The 17,311-nt window shown below is 40.9% G+C and overlaps 1 protein-coding gene across 3 annotated transcripts in view; it reads right to left on the bottom strand.

Moving 5' to 3' along the window:
- The window catches only part of LOC144682893 (protocadherin Fat 3-like), a 689,075-nt gene that overhangs the window by 16,806 nt on the left and 654,958 nt on the right, over positions 1 to 17,311 (bottom strand). For all 3 annotated transcript variants that reach the window (XM_078545758.1, XM_078545759.1, XM_078545760.1), the window contains 3 exons: positions 10,474 to 10,927; positions 4,896 to 5,049; positions 3,539 to 4,191 (listed from right to left, as the gene is read on the bottom strand). In XM_078545758.1, the coding sequence (XP_078401884.1) occupies positions 3,539 to 4,191; positions 4,896 to 5,049; positions 10,474 to 10,927 (1,261 nt within the window). The remainder of the gene's footprint in view (positions 1 to 3,538; positions 4,192 to 4,895; positions 5,050 to 10,473; positions 10,928 to 17,311) is intronic.

Below are 17,311 nucleotides of genomic sequence, written 5' to 3'. Positions count from 1 at the left end.
TCACTGTCACTGGGTCAAAATCCTGGAACTCCCTCCCTAACAGCACTGTGGGTGTAACTACACCACATGGAACGCAGCAGTTCAAGAAGACACAGCTCCTCACCACCTTCTGAAGAGCAATAAGGGATGGGCAATATACGTTGGTCTAGCCAGCGACACCCACATCCCAAGAATGAATTTAAAAAAAGACTGGAAAGTAGCAAATATAACGCATCTATTCAAGAAGGGAGGGAGGCAGAAAACAGGAAACTATAGGCCAGTTACCTTGACATCTGTCATGGGGAAGGTGTTAGAATAGATCTTCAAAGAGGTTATAACTGGGCACTTCGAAAAATTCAAGGCAACTGGGAAGAGTCAGCATGGTTTTGTGAAAGGGAAATCATGTTTAATCAATTTATTAGAGTTTTTTGAAGGAGTAACATGTGCCATAGACATACTGCACTTGGATTTCCAGAAGGCGTTTGATAAGGTGCCACATCAAAGGTTATTGCAGAAAATAAAAGCTTATGGTGTAAGAAGTAACATATTAGCATGGATAGAAGTTTGGCTGGCTGGTAGGAAACAGAGAGTATGTATAAATGGGTCTTTGTTTGATAGGCAGGATGTGACGAGTGAAGTCCTGCAGGGATCTGTGCTGGGGCCTCAATTTTTTACAATTTACATCAATGACTTAGATGAGGGGAGCGAAGACATGATAGCTAAATTTGCAGACGACACAAAGATTGGTGGGAAAGTATGTTGTGCAGGAGATATAAGGAGTTTGCAGACAGATATAGATAGGTTGAGTGAGTGGGCAAAAATCTGGCAGATGGAGTATAACGTGAGAAAATGTGAAGTTGTTCACTTTGGCAGGAAGAATAAAAAGGCAGGGTATTACTTAAGTGGAGGACGACTGCAGAATTCAGAGGTGCAGAGGGATCTAGGTGTTCTAGTGCATGGGTCACAGAATTTAGGATGCAGGTACAGTACATAATCAGGAAGGCTAATGGAATGCTATCCTTTATTATGAGAGGAATTGAACATAAAAATAAGGATGTTATGCTTCAGTTATACCAGGCATTGGTGAGAACACATCTTAAATACTGTGTGCAGTTTCGGTCTCCTTATTTAAGGAAGGATGTAAATGCTTTGGAGGTGGTACAGAGGAGGTTTCATAGCTGGAATGAATGGATTGTCTTATGAGGATAGGTTGGATAGGCTGGACTTGTTTCCATGGAGTCTAGAGGAGTGTATGAGATCTTGAATGGTCTTGACAAGGTGGATGTGGAAAGGATATTTCCTCTTGTAGGTGAGTCCAGAACTAAGGGGTACTGTTTTAAAATTAGGGGTCTCCCTTATAGAACAGAGATGAGGAGAAATTTTTTCTCTCAGAGGGTTGTGTGACTTTGGAACTCTCTGCCTCAGAAGGCAGTGGAGGCGGGGTCCTTGAATATTTTTAAGGTGAAGGTAAATTGATTACCTTGCAAAACAAGAATCTAAGTTTATCGGGGGTAGATGGGAATGTGGAACTCGAAACACAAACAGATCAGCCATGATCTTATTGAATGGCGGAGCAGCTCGAGGGGCTGGATGGCCTACTTCTGCTCCAATTTTATATGTTCATATAGACACATGATCTGGGAAACCCAATGAACTGTAAATAGAATTGAAATCACATCCAACTGACAGGGCTCCAGAATTAAACATGATCCCAGGTGAAGGCAAAGAAAAAGGAATGCTTCAGAAGATACAGCAATCCTGGAATACTTGACTCATTTTGTTTAGAGTACATTCAATGACCATTTTGAAAATAATGACACCTGCAAATAAAGGACACCTGATGCAAGTCACTTAATTTACTATACTTAATAATAATAAGGGAACTCAATTATCAAGATGTGTCATTGCATTCTTAAGTTTCAGACAGCTGTAATCACTGATAATGGATGTAAGAACAGAAGTTAGTATTGCAAAAAGGAAATATCTGGGTAAATATTGTTTTTAATAGAGGATTTTGTAGCTGAATGGTACAGAATCAAAGGCATGTTTATAATTAAAGTTTTCACTTGGCGGAGCAGCAATTGTAGGTAACAAGAGCAAAATTATGGACAAGATAACAGAGTAAAAGAGGTATACCAATCTTATTAGTCCAAAGAGTTCATTACAGGAGGAATCTATCTTAGTATCTCAACTTATTGATAATAAACAAGTTCCTTTTGCTATATGGAATTGTAATTTAACTTTTTGTATTATCATGTAATCCAGAATTTGAATTGTTAATTGCGAAACTGAATTGTTATGTAGTCAGGGTGAGGAAATTGTATACAAGTATCAGGCTTTAATGTGTATTTGAATTCATTTAGCTCAGATCTGTAACATATTTGCATCCCCGATCCAGTTATCAGGCCTGGTTGCAAGTAAAACCATTGAAGTGTGAGCATAAGCATGAATGCATTTACTGCATTTAATAAACTTATGGGGCGGGATTTTACGTCCAGTGGGCCGGCGCGTGCCCGACCCGATCTGGCGTAAAATAGTGCGCGATGACATCAGGCGAGCGTCCCGACGTCATCAGACACTTGCATGATATTTCAGTTGGCGGGCACGCACGAGAGTCAGCAGCATGCCCACCGATAATTAAGTGGCCTATTAAGGCCCTTAATCAATTAATTTAAAAGTTTTTCGCTGCCCATCCAACCTTACGGTTGGTGGGTGGGCGAATCGGCCAGGCGGCCTTTTGATTTTTTAGCGAAACTCATCCACGGGCAGGATGAGGTTTCCACAATTAAATTAAAATATATATAAATTTTTGGGCAGAATTTTTATTCTGTTCATGTTATTGTGAGTGAGTCCTATGACAGGACATTTTTTCAGATTTTAAAAATCTTTATTTTTGATTTTAAAATTGTTCAGCTCCCTGCCTTCAGGGAGCTTTCAGTGCACGCTCCCCTGCATGTGCGCAGACTTTTGTGCTCGCACTCCTCCTGTCCCCAACCCGGCAGCACTGAGCTTCTCAGCATGCCTTTCATGCTGGTTGGCCATTCATTGGCCAGCCAGTGTGAAATCGCGGCCGGGGGCTGATTGCGGGCAACGGACTGTTTCCCAGCCATCATCTCATCTCATCTCAGAAAATTGCATCATAGTTAAGAACCATCCTCTAATATTTTCAGTGCACATATTTAAAATCTGCTAAATTGACTAGACTTCACAGATATGACTTCTTATTTATAAAAATAAAAGGTCGCATTTGTTGTTTTAAAGTGCTTATCTTACATCTGCAGATTAACATTTCTGTAAAACCTGACAATCCAATGTGTGCAATTAATTACCAAAGTTCATTTTAAAGAACTAACACCTTTAATCTTACCTGACCCTAGCTGACTGGGTCATAGAACAATAGTGATGTCAGAGCCATAGATACTTTGAATTAATTTGTAACTTTCCCCTAATTGAAGGAAGAAGCCTGGGTAGGATAAAGGGTAGGAAAGAGAAGGAGAAATAGTTACAACGAAGACAGGATATCATCTTCTCAAAACAAGGACAAGATAATATTCATTACCATCTCTGTCTGTATCCCAGGTATTTTTTCTCAACGAATCACAGTCAGAGACAGATCGAGTAACTGTTGGGAGATTTGGGGCCACACTGCACACAACAACACCTCTACGTGTAGTCAGTAGTCGAGGAGAATCAGGGTGGAAAGTGCTCATTTCTTGGTGTTCTACTCCCATTCCATCAATTTTGTCTAAATTGTTTCTTGAATCACTATGGAAGCATGGTGTGTATGCCATTGGCCTAACTGGCACTTGGGGAGGACCTCCAGTTTCTTGGTAAATCTTACGACTATCACCATTATTCCGAATACCTTTGAACTGAATGCCATTAGGTTTATTAAGTAGTGCTGCAGTTGCAGGGTCCTGCACAAGAGTCATATTGTTACGTGCATGCTTCTTGAAGACCTTCTTTCGGAAAATTGCGAAAAGTATCACCAATACCATCAGAATTAGTAAAACCACAGCTATTCCAATGAGTTCCTCTTTTCCAATATAGGGATGTCCAGGTTGTATATTGGGCACAACTACAGGCCTAAGATCACAGTAGAGGCCTATATATCCTGAAGTACAGTTGCACTGAAATGAGCCCAATGTATTTAAGCACGTTCCTCCATTTTGGCACTCTTCTGTGTTACATTCATCAATGTCTTCTTCACACCTACAAGAAAAATAAATATGCTTTAAATTATCTGCACCCCAAATCTATTCTCTGTTAGATTAAAGCAATGAGGTTAACTAGTTATGCTCTCATTTATGTTTGTTCTTGTTGGTGTTTTATTTTTTAATGTTTTGGAAGGATTATGTAGAGGTCTGTATTTTTTGATTTCATTATCTGAAAACCAAATGGAATCTTGCTTCAAACAATTATAATGGGTCTGATAATATATAGCATGTTGCAGAATGTCTCTTCAATTTTTTTATCATTTGAAGATAGATTAAAAAAACGTGTTCCACTGTTTGATCTTTGTTTATTCTTTCAGTGATATTTTTCACCATACACCATGGATAACAAAAACGATCTAGCGGCAGAAGAAACCTTTGGCTGAGTTTTAAGTAAACCTTTAAAATACAACATGTAACTGTAACCTTTCTTGTGCCTATAGCATCGTTGTGGCATCTCAGTTCTTCCTGAAGAGTATGCACCAATTTAACATGTTCGTTAGTCAAATTTACTGCTGTGATTTCTTTTTTTCAGATGTTTAATATGCATTTATATATTTTGCTGTAACAATCTATCAACTGACAGCTACCAACTTCCAGCCTAATTCCAAGCACTTGGAACCCAACTGGGAGCTAAAGCAACTCAACAATTTAACATTGGTACAGCATTGTGTACATAAAGAAGGTTATATACAAACTCACATCAAGCCTATAAATCCTTCTTTGCAGTCGCAGGTAAAATCACTGCCCACTGGATTACAGGAGCCTCCATTCTGACAGGGGTTTGGGAAGCAGGCTGTGATTTCAGTTTCACATTGGTTTCCTGTAAACTGTGGCAGACAGCTGCACTGATAACCTGTTGAAGCAGAACAGCATAGATTTCAGTATATTGTACTTAAGACTTCACATCAGGGGCAACATAAAACTTTGCCTTGGGCAAGGAAACATACAAATGCAGTAAAGTTTGACGTTTAGCTTTGCCTTTCTAAGGACTATTCATGTTACATTACCGCTTCTTTCTTCCTACACAGACACCCCTACACTACTTAACCTAACTTGCTCACTGGATTTTGCCACTGGCACAAAAACTAGCTGCTTGTGATGAGTGGAGGGTGCAGTGATTTTCCCTCTGAATTCTCTCTCCTTCCCTGTAAAGCACCTCCCTTTTGACAATGTTGCTGAGATTGCAAGTGCAGGAGAACATAGAGACAAATATCTCTACCAATCAAGTGAATTCCAATGTACTGCACCAGCATATTGGGTCAGATTTTCATGGAGAAAGTGGGAAGGTCAAGTCAGAAAGCTTCCCAACCCAGCAGACCTGGTTCCTTTAAAAGGGCGCTGCCTGCCATATTTTTGCTGCAGGAGATGGGGTAGCATGGGGTGCGGTGGGGGGGGAGTGTGGGATGGAGCAGGGCCTGCCACCTTCAGAGGCAGACACACTCGTGGCAACGGAGGTGGGTGTATGGTCATGCTGGCAGCATACAACGCCTGCCTCTATTTACTGGGACATCAACCAGTTTTAATCATGAATGTCATCCCCTCAAATCATCACTCCTCACCCACCCCACATGCCCCCATGCCCCTCATGTATCCTCCATAACCACTCACCCATATCCACTATGGGCAGGCCTCAGGATGTTTTTGAAATGTACATTAAGCCAAATAAACTTCTACCAATCTAATCTCATTCAAACATACCATAATAAAAAAAACCCCTCCTTCAAAAAAGTCCAAAAAAAATCCCCTCAAGTGGTCAACCTGTGTAACAACAAACATCTATTCCACTAACCACATCAAAGACATAATCCTTTAATGACCTCTTAAAACTGTGAATCAAAATGTCTATACAAACCCCTGCTTGGATGTATGGTTCTGGATCTTGTGAAAATCACCCAAGCATTCATTATGGCCACAGCTATCATAACAAACCATTCCAGCTCACAGGCAATGGAACCAATTGAAATTGCAAAAACAAACAGCTAAGGTTTTTAAAGCTGTATCAGATGGTGAGTCAATCAAAGTAGTCCAGGAGCAGGTGGGGGCCTTCTTCTCTACCTGACAACTGCAAAAGATTTTTATTCCATCTTAAAAGGACTCTGGGAATTTAAATCACTTCAGTTTATTGCACGAGAGATTCCAATCACTGCAGTAAAAACACACCTAACTTACAATACAGCATCTAACTATGGAAACTGAAAGGACCATTTTATTTGTATTTCAAAGCCTGTCAATGAAAGAATTCCAGGAGCATGTGACTGTTTTTATTTTGATTCCCCACTTGCAACTGGGGGCCCCCTGTGGTTCACACCTCCTCTGAGAGGCCATGAACCACATTTACTTACTAAAGGGGCCCAGCTCCAATAACATTTTGGGGGTGGGGGCAGGGGGAAGTGTTTGAACTGCTCACCCCCACAATGGAAGCGCTGCATGCAGGCTGGCTGCCCACACATTTATCCCACACCGACGAAAAGTACCAGAGACAAGAATGGGAGCGGGAATCCCGGAATTGGGTGCTGCCCGCCATTTTTAAAGGGCTCTTGAGCAGTTTTGATTCAGAGAAAATCTGGGCTGTGGAGCGAAGTTAAGATATTTGTGAGCATACAAATACATGAATATGTTTGTATGCTAATAATGTTTTGCACAATTTAACCTCAACAACATCCTAAAAAGTGGATATGTTTTTGAATAAAGTAATATTCTCCAAAATCTCATGTGTTCCAACTACAAATTTGAAACTTCTGCTACACAAGGCTTCTTCATATCAGTTACTGAGCCACAATATGTCTGCATATTTAGATACTTTTCAGAAGAAATCTGAATTATTTGCCTCACTTATTTTCTTACATGCAGATACTCAATGAACATAATACAGAAACATGTACCATGTTATTCATTATTTTAGATTCCCAGCTGCACTCAGAAATTTTAAAAATTACAGTAATGATTGATGGGCCTAGCATAGAATATCTTTTCCTATAAAAGTAAAACTATCTTCACTGACTTTATAGTTACTAATTACTGAATCCCCATTCATCATGAGTTTTGCTGCTTAGTGTTTTAATTTTCCTCCCCATTGACTTTTTGCTATGACTCATCTGATGATTGTCAGTACAAACTAGGATTGAAACCACATTATTTGATCACTTTGGAACATTATTGGATATTAATCTACACAAACACTTACCACTAAAATTGCTGCAGTAATTTAAAAAAATATTCTCTGACAGCTATGGCTAGTATTTAGTACCCATCTCTGTTTCCGAGATGGTGGTGGTGAGCTACCTTCTTGAACTGCTGCATTCTGTGTGGTGAAGGTGCTCCCACAGTGCCATTAGGGAGGCAGCTTCAAGATTTTGATGCAACAATGAAGGAACAGCAATATTATATCCAAGTCAGGGTGGCCTGCAAATTGGTGGGGAACTTGTAGGTGATGGTGTTGTCATAGACCTGCTGTCCTTGTCCTTCTAGATGGCAAAGGTCACAGGTTTGGGAGGTGCAGGTGAATAAACCCTGGTGAGTTGCTGTAGTGCATCCCATAGATAATCCAGATTGCAGCCAGGGCGGAATGGTTGGACGTTTAGATTTGTGGATGAGGTGCAGATAAAGAGGACTGCTTTGTTCTGGATGGTGTCAAGTTTCTTCAGTATTGTTATAGTATTACCCATCCCAGCAAGTGGAATGTATTTGATCACATTTTTGACTTGTGCCTTGTAGGTGAAAGAGAGGATTTCAAAAGACATGCAGTAAATCACTTGCTGCAGAATACCCAGTCTCTGGCCCAGTTGAATTTTTAGTTAATAGTGAAGTGCAGGATATTGACAGCAGGGTCTTGGCAATGGTAATGCCATTGAATGTCAAGAGGAGATGGTTAGGTTCTCTCATGTTGGAGATAGTAATTGCCTGGCATTTGTGTGGCATGAATATCACTTACTACTTATCGGCGCAAGCATAGATGTTGTCTAGGTTCTGCTGCATGCGACATAAACTGCTTCATTATCTGAGGAGTTAAGAATGGAGTTGAGCATTCTGCAATGATCGACAAGTACCCCCATTTCTGACATTATGATGAAGGGAAGTTCATTGATCAAGGAGCTGAAGGTAGTTGATCTGAGGACACTACGCGGAGGAACATTAACAGAAATGTCTTGGGGCTGAAATGATTGGCCTCCAACAACCACTGCCATTTTCCTTTTGCCACGTATGACACCAGACAGTAGAGAGTTTTCCTCCTGATCCCCATTGACTTGTACTAGAGCTTTTCGTGTCATACTTGGCCAAGTACAGCTTTGATGTTAAGGGGAGTCACTTTCACATCACCTCTGGAATTCAGCTTATGTCCATATTTGGATTAAGGCTGTCACAAGGTTTGATTTGGCAGAAGTCAAACTGTGTATGCAGGTTAGTGGCGACTTAAGTGCAGCTTGACAGCACTATTCATAACTTGTGACAGCTCTTACACCATCTTTTACAACCCTAGTCTGACAGCTATGTTCTTTAGGGCTAAGCTTGCTCAATGGTGGTGCTATTGACCCAATCTTGACGATAGATATTGAAGTCCCCAAACCAGTGTAGATTCTGTGTCCTTTCTGTCCTTAATGTTCAACATTAAGGAATACTGATCCATTAGCTGAGAGAGGACAGCAGGTGGTAATCAGCCAGAGATTTTATTGTCTATGTTTGACCCACAACCAAGAAACACCCAGGGGTCAATGTTGAAGGCTCCTACGGACATCCCTCTGAATTATATCACCATGACATCATCTTAGGTGTATCTGACCTGCCGGAGGCCAGGACATAGCCAGGGATCATGATGGAAGAATCTGGCCTTGTTCACAGAGACTGTTACCTGACTAGTCTATAGGACAGCTCTTCCACCTTGACATCAGTTCCGAGATGTTAGTGAGGGGGATTCTGCAGGGTCGGCTGGGCCAGGTGCACCTTCATTTGTGTCCTAAACCATTGCCCAGCTCTCTCCAGCAATTTACTCTTTCCAGCAGTTTGTTACAACTGAGCGGTTTGGTAGGCTATTTCAGAGGGTATTCAGGAATCAACCATGTTTGAATTCTATATCCAATAAAAGCCTTAAACAGGTAAAGAGAATGAGGATGCTCTGTGTGGGCACACTGGAAATTTCACTATGGATATTATGTATATTTCCAGGGGATAAATAGAAATTTTGAAAATGTAAGAAAGGAATTGATGCATCCAAAACACATGAGGTTGTAGTTGTTTGTCAATGATTTCACTTGAAATATTGCAATACTTTAAAACACAATGTGCGCTTTTTGAAGACTGTCTCAAATGAGTAGTTAACTTTTGCTACATCAGCCAACATGTACCCATCTTTCTATTGTTTAACTTTTTTGCCAATTTTCTCCCCTCCTGAAGGCACCAATGTCCTTACTCATACTAGCCGTTCCTGTTACCTCATTCAAAACTTCATTTTCGTGTGAGCACTGACAGTGACTATCAGCAGACTCTTCAACTGTGAGGAGTATCACAGCTGAGACAGATCCTGTTCTTATCTCACACAAGCACACACACACATTTCAGCAGGAGAATTGCTTGGCAGTGAGAAAAGAAATCCCTGGATCTTTTTTCTTCTTTTGAGATCTGGGGTGTTGAGATGAAATGTAGCACTCCTATCTCACACTGCTGAGGTCAGATAATCCAGAATGAATTGGGAATGGGCCTAAGAGCTCCCTGATCTAGATATGGAGCCACAAGGAGAGTAGAATTTAATTTGGATTATGTTTTGTCACAACAAAATTTGGAAGATGCATGAAAGTGCCCTTACTACAAGGTTAAAGCTGCAATAATGTAAGCACTGTCTAACAAGTGTATTTTCCATTATATAAATAATACACATTTATAATAATACACATTTCACAGCATAATTGGGCAACAAAACAACATCTTGAGTTTTACTAAAAATTAATTTGAAGAGTTGTAGTTGAAACTTTTTCCTACTTTTTTCAAAAATGCAATGATTTAATTTGCATATCATTGATCCAATTTATTGTGTTCAAATCATTAGGGTTACTTCTATATTATATTATTGTGCTGAACATAAGACGTGGCTTTTGTGGTCTCTGTTTGCTAAACCACTCTCTAGCACATTTTTATGAAAGGCTGGTTTATCAGCATACACAGAATCAGCATTTAGTATGTTACTTGGATGCTGGTAAAAAAAAAATCAATATTCATGAGATTTTTATATTTGTTATTAAATCATTCAATATCTAGAAGAACTTAGAGCTGCAGTATAACAACTTACCACCAGATGGCTGGCTTATACAACTCCCTCCATTCTGGCATGGTTCTCTTGCACAGGTGTCAGGATACAAGACACAGCCGAGTTTCAGTTCTGTCAGCCCAACCACTTCAGCAAAATGACTGCGCTTGTTTTGGAGTGGCAACTGATTGTCATTAAGGACAACTGAGTCCAGGCATCCTTGAAACCCACCAAGGACTTGTGCGCTCTTCTGGCTACGTGCAGCTGGCACCTGGGCACCAAAATAGATGGAGCTGTCAATACTGAGGATATGAAAGTTGAAAGGAGCCCATCGACGCTCCACGTAGCTGTCATCAAGTGCAAGGCTTGTGAAATTCTTGTTGAGATCCAGAAAGACAGTATGCCAATTCCCATCATTAACTGTTCTGCCAGAAATTCCCACAATGCCAGGCCCACTACCACAGTCAAATTGAAACCAGAGTTTTCCATCCACAATCTGGTGAAAGTAATAAATAAGTGAGAAAGAGATTGTGTGTTAGAGATGATATTAATAAAAACAGGAAAATATTGTAACATTAAAAATATTAATTATCTTTGTAAGTAGGATTATTCAAAATTAATCTCCTGTATGACTATTGTCAAATAATAAAATTACGTCAACATATGAACATACAAATTAGGAGCAGGAGTAGGCCACTTGGCCCCTTGAGCCTACTCTGCCATTCAATAAAATCATTGCTGATCTGAATGTGACCTCAACCCCATATTCCTGCCTACCCCTGGTAATCTTTTACCCCCTTGTTAATTAAGAATCCATCTAGCTCTGCCTTAAAAATATTCAAAGATTCTGCTTCCACGCCTTTTGAGGGAGAGAGTTCCGAAGACTCGCTACTCTCCGAGAGAAAAAAAATTCTCCTCACTTAATCTATCCATGTCACTTTGTAGCCTCCTCACGTCTTCTTCACAATTTACTTTCCTACACATTTTGTCGTCAGCAAATTGAGCAACCATTCCTTTGGTCCCTTCATCCAAGTCATTTATATAAATTGTAAAATGTTGAGGCCTTAGCAACAATCCCTGTGGCACACCACTCATCACATCCTGCCAAGTCTCTGCTCCCTGTTAGCTAGCAAATCTTTTATCCATGCCAATATGTTACCCCTTACACCATGAGCTTTTATTTTCTGCAATAACCTTTGATGTGGCACTTCATCAAATACCTTCTGGAAATCTAAGTACAGTACATCCACTGGTTCCCTTTTATCCATAGCACATGTAACTCCTTCAAATAACTCCAATAAATTGGTTAAACGTGATTTCTCTTTTACAAAACCATGTAAACTCTGCCTCATTGCCTTGAATTTTTCTAAGTGCCCTGCTATAACATCTTTAATTATATCTTCTAACATTTTCCCTATGACAGATGTTGGTTAACTGGTCTATAGTTTCCTGCTTTCTGTCTCACTCCCTTTTTGAATAAAGGAGTTATATTTGCTATTTTCCAATCTCATGGAACCTTCCCCGAATCTAGGGAATTTTGGAAAATTAAAATCAGTGCACCAACTATCGCACTAGCTACTTCTTTCAAGACCTTAAGGTGAAGTCCATCCAGACCTGGGGATTTGTCAACCCGCAGCCCCAACAATTTGCTCAATACCACTTCCCTGGTGATGGTAATTTTCCCAAGTTCCTCCCTCCCTTCAATTTCCTGATTTACAGCTATTTCCTGAATGTTACTTGTGTCCTCTATAGTGAAGACTGAAGCAAAATACCTGTTTAGTTCGTCCACCATCTCCCTACTTTCCATTATCAATTCCCCAGACACACTCTCTATAGGACCAACTCTCACTTTGTTAACTCTTTTCTTATTTAAATATCTATAGAAACTCTTACTATCTGTCTTTATATTACTAGCTAGCTTTCTCTCATACTCTAATTTTTCCCTCAATAATCTTTTTGTCATTCTTTGCTGTTCTTTATATTCTTTGCAATTTTCTGACCTGCCACACGTCTTTGTGTAATTATATGCTTTTTCTTTAAATTTGATACCGTCTTTAACTTTTTTAGTGGCCCACTCCCATTGCAATGTATATATTCTGTGTATTCTGAAATATCCCTTTAAATATCTGCCACTGAACTTCTATAGACATATCCCTTAACCTCATTTGTCAACATCTGTAGTCAATGGGGTCAAAGGAAGTTTAAAGATTTATAACAAAATAAAATGAGAAAAAATATTCAAGACAGTTTTAAGAACACCCTAATGTATTACGTGTCAGCTTGGCTCAGTTACTAGTATCTGAATGAGCCAGGAGGTTGTAGGTTCAGTCCCCCAACAGACTTGAACACATAATCCAGGCTGACACTTCAGTGTTGTGTTAGGGAGTACTGCTGTGTTGGAGGTGCCACCTTTCAGACAAGATATAAACCTAGCCTTCTGTACAGCTCAGTGTGAAAGAACCAATTGCCTTATTTAAAGAGTTCTTCCTGTGTGTTGGATGACATTCTTGACCACCAAAGACAGACCACCTACTGAGTTTTTCATTTGCTCTTTTTGAGAATTTTTTGTGTGCAAACTGGCTGCCACATTTTCCAATACAATATGAATTATATTTCTAAAGTGCATTGTTCATTGGCTATTAAAGTGCTTTGATTATCCTGAGGAAGTGAAAAAGCTGATATAATGTAAGCATTTCCTTTGTATGCTAGAAAAATCTCTTCCTGCAATGTATAATATTTAAACTAATTGGGATATATGTGCATACAAAGACTTTGGCAAATCAAAACACATTGTTTCATGTTGTAGTAATTACTTCTTTTTAAAATGCTCTCCTATTAGTGAATGGTTCAAGTACCTTTAGTGTGTCCAAAGTAGAATTGTCATAGGAGGTGCCGGAACAGGGATAGCTGAGGGCGTTTATGCACAAACTTTTAAAATGGCAGGGCAGATTAAAAAAGTAATTAATAAAGCCTATGCGATCTGGGCTTTATAAAAAGAGACAGAGAGTACAAAAGCCAGGGAAGGTATACAAAACCTATATAAAATACTAGTTCAACCCATTTCTGGGTGCAACACTTTAGGAAGGATTTGAAGGCTTGAAGTATGACAGAGATGCTTATGATCAAGAAGGCTTTAGATTGAGTAAATAAAGACAAACTGCATTCAATGGCAAAAAAATGAGGTGACACGAGGAAAAGCTTTTTTCTATTGCAATGAATGATCAGTATTTGGAATGCACTAGTTGACAGGGTAGAGGAAACAGGTTCAATAGTGGTTTCCAAAAGAAAATTGGATAGATACTTGAAAACGAAAAAAAATGTAGGAATATGGGGAAAGCGCAGAGGAGTGGTACTAACTAGATTGCTCCTCAGAAGAGCTAACACATAATTGGTGGGCTAAATGGCTTTCTTCTTTGCTGCATTATTCTGTAATACTGATCCAAAGGTTCAGCTGCATTCCAGGAATGGACACCACACAAGCATAAAGTCATGAAGCTTCAACTCAAGTGATAATTTTTGTTAAGCCTAACAGAATTTCATGTAGAATACTATGATGTGAACATCCTAGTGCAAGCATTTTAATTAATTTATTTCAATAAAGCACCTTTCATGGCTCAAAAAACTTACCAGGTAATTAATTTGTCTGTTAGCATGTATAGCAACCAGAGACGTCACAGTGTATTGAGGTTCTATGAAACTTGCTACAGCTTCAGACTGATAATATCATTTATCTACTCTAAGTCGGCTTAGAGAATATGTAAATAATGTGCAAAGAGGTATTGCTCATATTACAGCCACTCCAGCAGAGTTGTGATTTCTGTGGATCTGCATTGTGCATTTAATTTAGCACAACCAGGATGCAACAGCTAAAAGATTTAAATTCTTTAAAGCTGTGAGGAAAGATTAGCAAAATTCATGTTATACAGTCTAGAGAGGTGGCTTAGATAGAGATCATAGAGGGACTAAATACAATATATAATATTAAGTAGTATGCTTGTAACATAGACCCAGATTGCTTCTTCAAATTGAGCTGGAACAGTAGGATCAGAGACCATACATTGAAAAAGGAATTTTAATATAGATATGCTGGGTATAGGAACATGTTTAGAATAATCTGCAAAGTAAAAACAAAAACATTGGAGTCATTCAAAGGCAGTCAATGAAAGATTTAGTGTACTGCTGATGAGCTTTGATGCTGTTACTGGCTTTTAATCATCTTTCCATTTTTAAATTCCAGTTTCCTTTAATTAATTATAGATGAAACTATGTGCACTTCCTCTGTCCTTTCTTACCCTGTTACAAATGATAGTTTCCCAAGATGGATTTCAGAGCAGTCATGCATGTGGCTTAAAAGCTACTGAGCACACGATGAAGGCCAGAAAGCTGTTCAACTATTTCTTTATTTACAAAGAGATTTGCAAGATCTGCATGTAATCTAAGGAAGAGATAGCAGAGGTATGACTACGCTTATTTAATAATTTGTTAGAGAAAGATGTAGTGCCAAAGGACTGGTGGATAGTTCACGTAATTCATATATTTAAGCAGAATGACAAAACATGTCCAGGGAACTATAGACCAGTCAGCTCAACATCGGTGATAGGAAAAACAATAAAAACCAGACTAAAGGAGAGTCTAGAAGAACACCTGGAAAATAAAAATATAATAATGATTAGTCAGCATGGATTTGCAAAGGGAAAACCTTGCTTAACCAACATTATTAAAATTTCTGAGAAGATGACAGAGCGAGTAGACAATGGTAATGCTGTAGATGTAATTGATCTGGACTTTCAAAATATCTTTGATAAGGTGTCCAATAATAGACTAATGAATGAGGTCAGAAAAGGCGGAGTTAGGGAACAAGTAGCAGAATGGATTCAAGACACAAAGCAGAGGATGGGAGTCAATGGTAGTTATTCAGAGTGGCAGAAGTTGGAAAGTGGTGTGCCACAAGGGTCAGTGCTGGGACCACAGCTGTTCACAATTTACATCAACAATTTGGCCCTGGGAATCAAAAGCACAATTTCAAAATTTGCGGATGATGCCAAACTGGGAAGGTAGCGGCTCGTGGATATTGATGAGGACGACAACAAATTACAGGGGGATGCGATAAACTTGTGAAATGGGCAAATAATTAGCAAATGAAGTTCAAGATAAATTAAATGTGGGGTAGTGGGAAGAAGAAGGAGGTCACTTATTACTTGGAAGGTGAGACTCCAGGTGAGGTAGAGCAACAAAGGGGGGAGGGGGAGGGGAGGAGTGGGGGGAGGAGGGAGGGAGGGGTAGGGGGAGGAGGGGGGAGGGGTAGGGGGAGGAGGGTGGGGGGAGGTGGAGGAGTTGGGGGGAAGTGGCCATGCATTAGGGAAATCCTGTATAAAGTGACCTTCTTTCGCAGCTGACACAGTGCAGGCTCAGCCAACCATGATATGCTTGGAGTCGGGCCTCTAGCTTATCTGCCCACAAAGGCAACACAGAGGCATTAAAGTGATACCAAATGCTCCAGAGCTCTTCACCCCTCGGTCACAGACTGCAAACTAGTGAACATTTTAGTGGACTGCAGAACAATTGGATGACTGGGTACGTTGTACAATCTCCTTGTGAAAGCTGGCCATGGAGCAGTCACTGGTGGAGGTGCTCACAGCCCCTTGCAATGTCATCATTCTAGTTTGGACCAGTGTACCCCATGTTTCAAGCTAACAGCGCAGCCTTGTAGTGCAGATTAGGAGAATGCTTGCACCTAAGCTGAGAGCACAACATGCAATCCAGTGGGCAAAGCTGCTGCCAATCGGTCATCTAGAATGGAGCGGAGGTGGGTGGGGTTTCAGGCAGCCTGCAGTGCGCTAAACTCTGGCCAGCCAAGTGGTTGCCAGCACTCTCCGAGATGCGTTAAATGGCCTTCAGATTTAACCAAGAGAGATTCTTAGAACACACAAGCCAACTGATGCGTCTCTCTCTTTCATCCTGCAGGAGGAGTACATTAGGAGCATGGAGCCTGGTGACCTTGCTGTATGCCTCATGGTTCAAAGAGAGTAGAGACAAAGTAGAGAGCGACAGAGGCACATAGGTGGGCAGGGGGAGGAGCTGCACCCTCAGGAAGAAGGGGCGGCTGGGGCGCCCGCATATGCCACTGAAGAGCCACAGTGAGCCGTTGCTGGTCGGGGCCTAGCTAGACACAGGGTCTATAGACGCCACCTTTCATTCCTGCAGATGACTGAGAACCAGTGTCGCTGAAGACTGCACATGTCTGGGGAACTGGTTGGTGACATCTGCCACCTGCTGTAGAATTTGGTGCCACGGTGACATGGAGGGCATCCACTGCCAATGGCCGTGAAAGTGACTGTGGGATATTGCAAGCCTCCACTCACAAATGCATCCATGAGGTCATGGTCGCCATCTTCACGAAGGCACACACCTTTGTGCATTTTGCCTAGGACCAGAACAGTCAGGATGCAAAAGCTTTAGGATTTGCCCAGGTCTCAGGTTTTCCACAGGTGTAGGGTGCCATCGACTGCACTCACATGGTGCTCAGATCTCCATGGCAACAAGCGGTCAACTCTGTCAACCACAAGGGCTTCCATTCACTGATGTTCAGCTGGTGTGTAACCACCACAAATGCATCTGCAGGTCTGCGCGCGGTTCCCAGGGGGTGTCCTCGACTCTTCGCAGGTCTCAGATGCCTGATGTCTTCCAGGGTCCACATAGGATGCAGGGTTGGCTCCTCAGGGACAAGGGCAGTGGCACCCTCCTCGGCCTGTGGAACTGGAGCTGCTGGGGTCACAGGAAGAGGGGATTCAGATGGGTCAGACACTCCTGAAGTCACCTGGGTGGATGGCCCCGAGTGTGCAAGTGCTGATCCTCCTCCCTATGGGTGCCTGAGGGCCCC

The sequence above is a fragment of the Cetorhinus maximus genome, chromosome 7 (genome assembly GCF_964194155.1).
Source record: "Cetorhinus maximus chromosome 7, sCetMax3.hap1.1, whole genome shotgun sequence".
Taxonomy (NCBI): domain Eukaryota; kingdom Metazoa; phylum Chordata; class Chondrichthyes; order Lamniformes; family Cetorhinidae; genus Cetorhinus; species Cetorhinus maximus.
The sequence above is the reverse complement of the archived record's forward strand: the minus strand, read 5'-3'. Positions and strand labels throughout refer to the sequence as shown.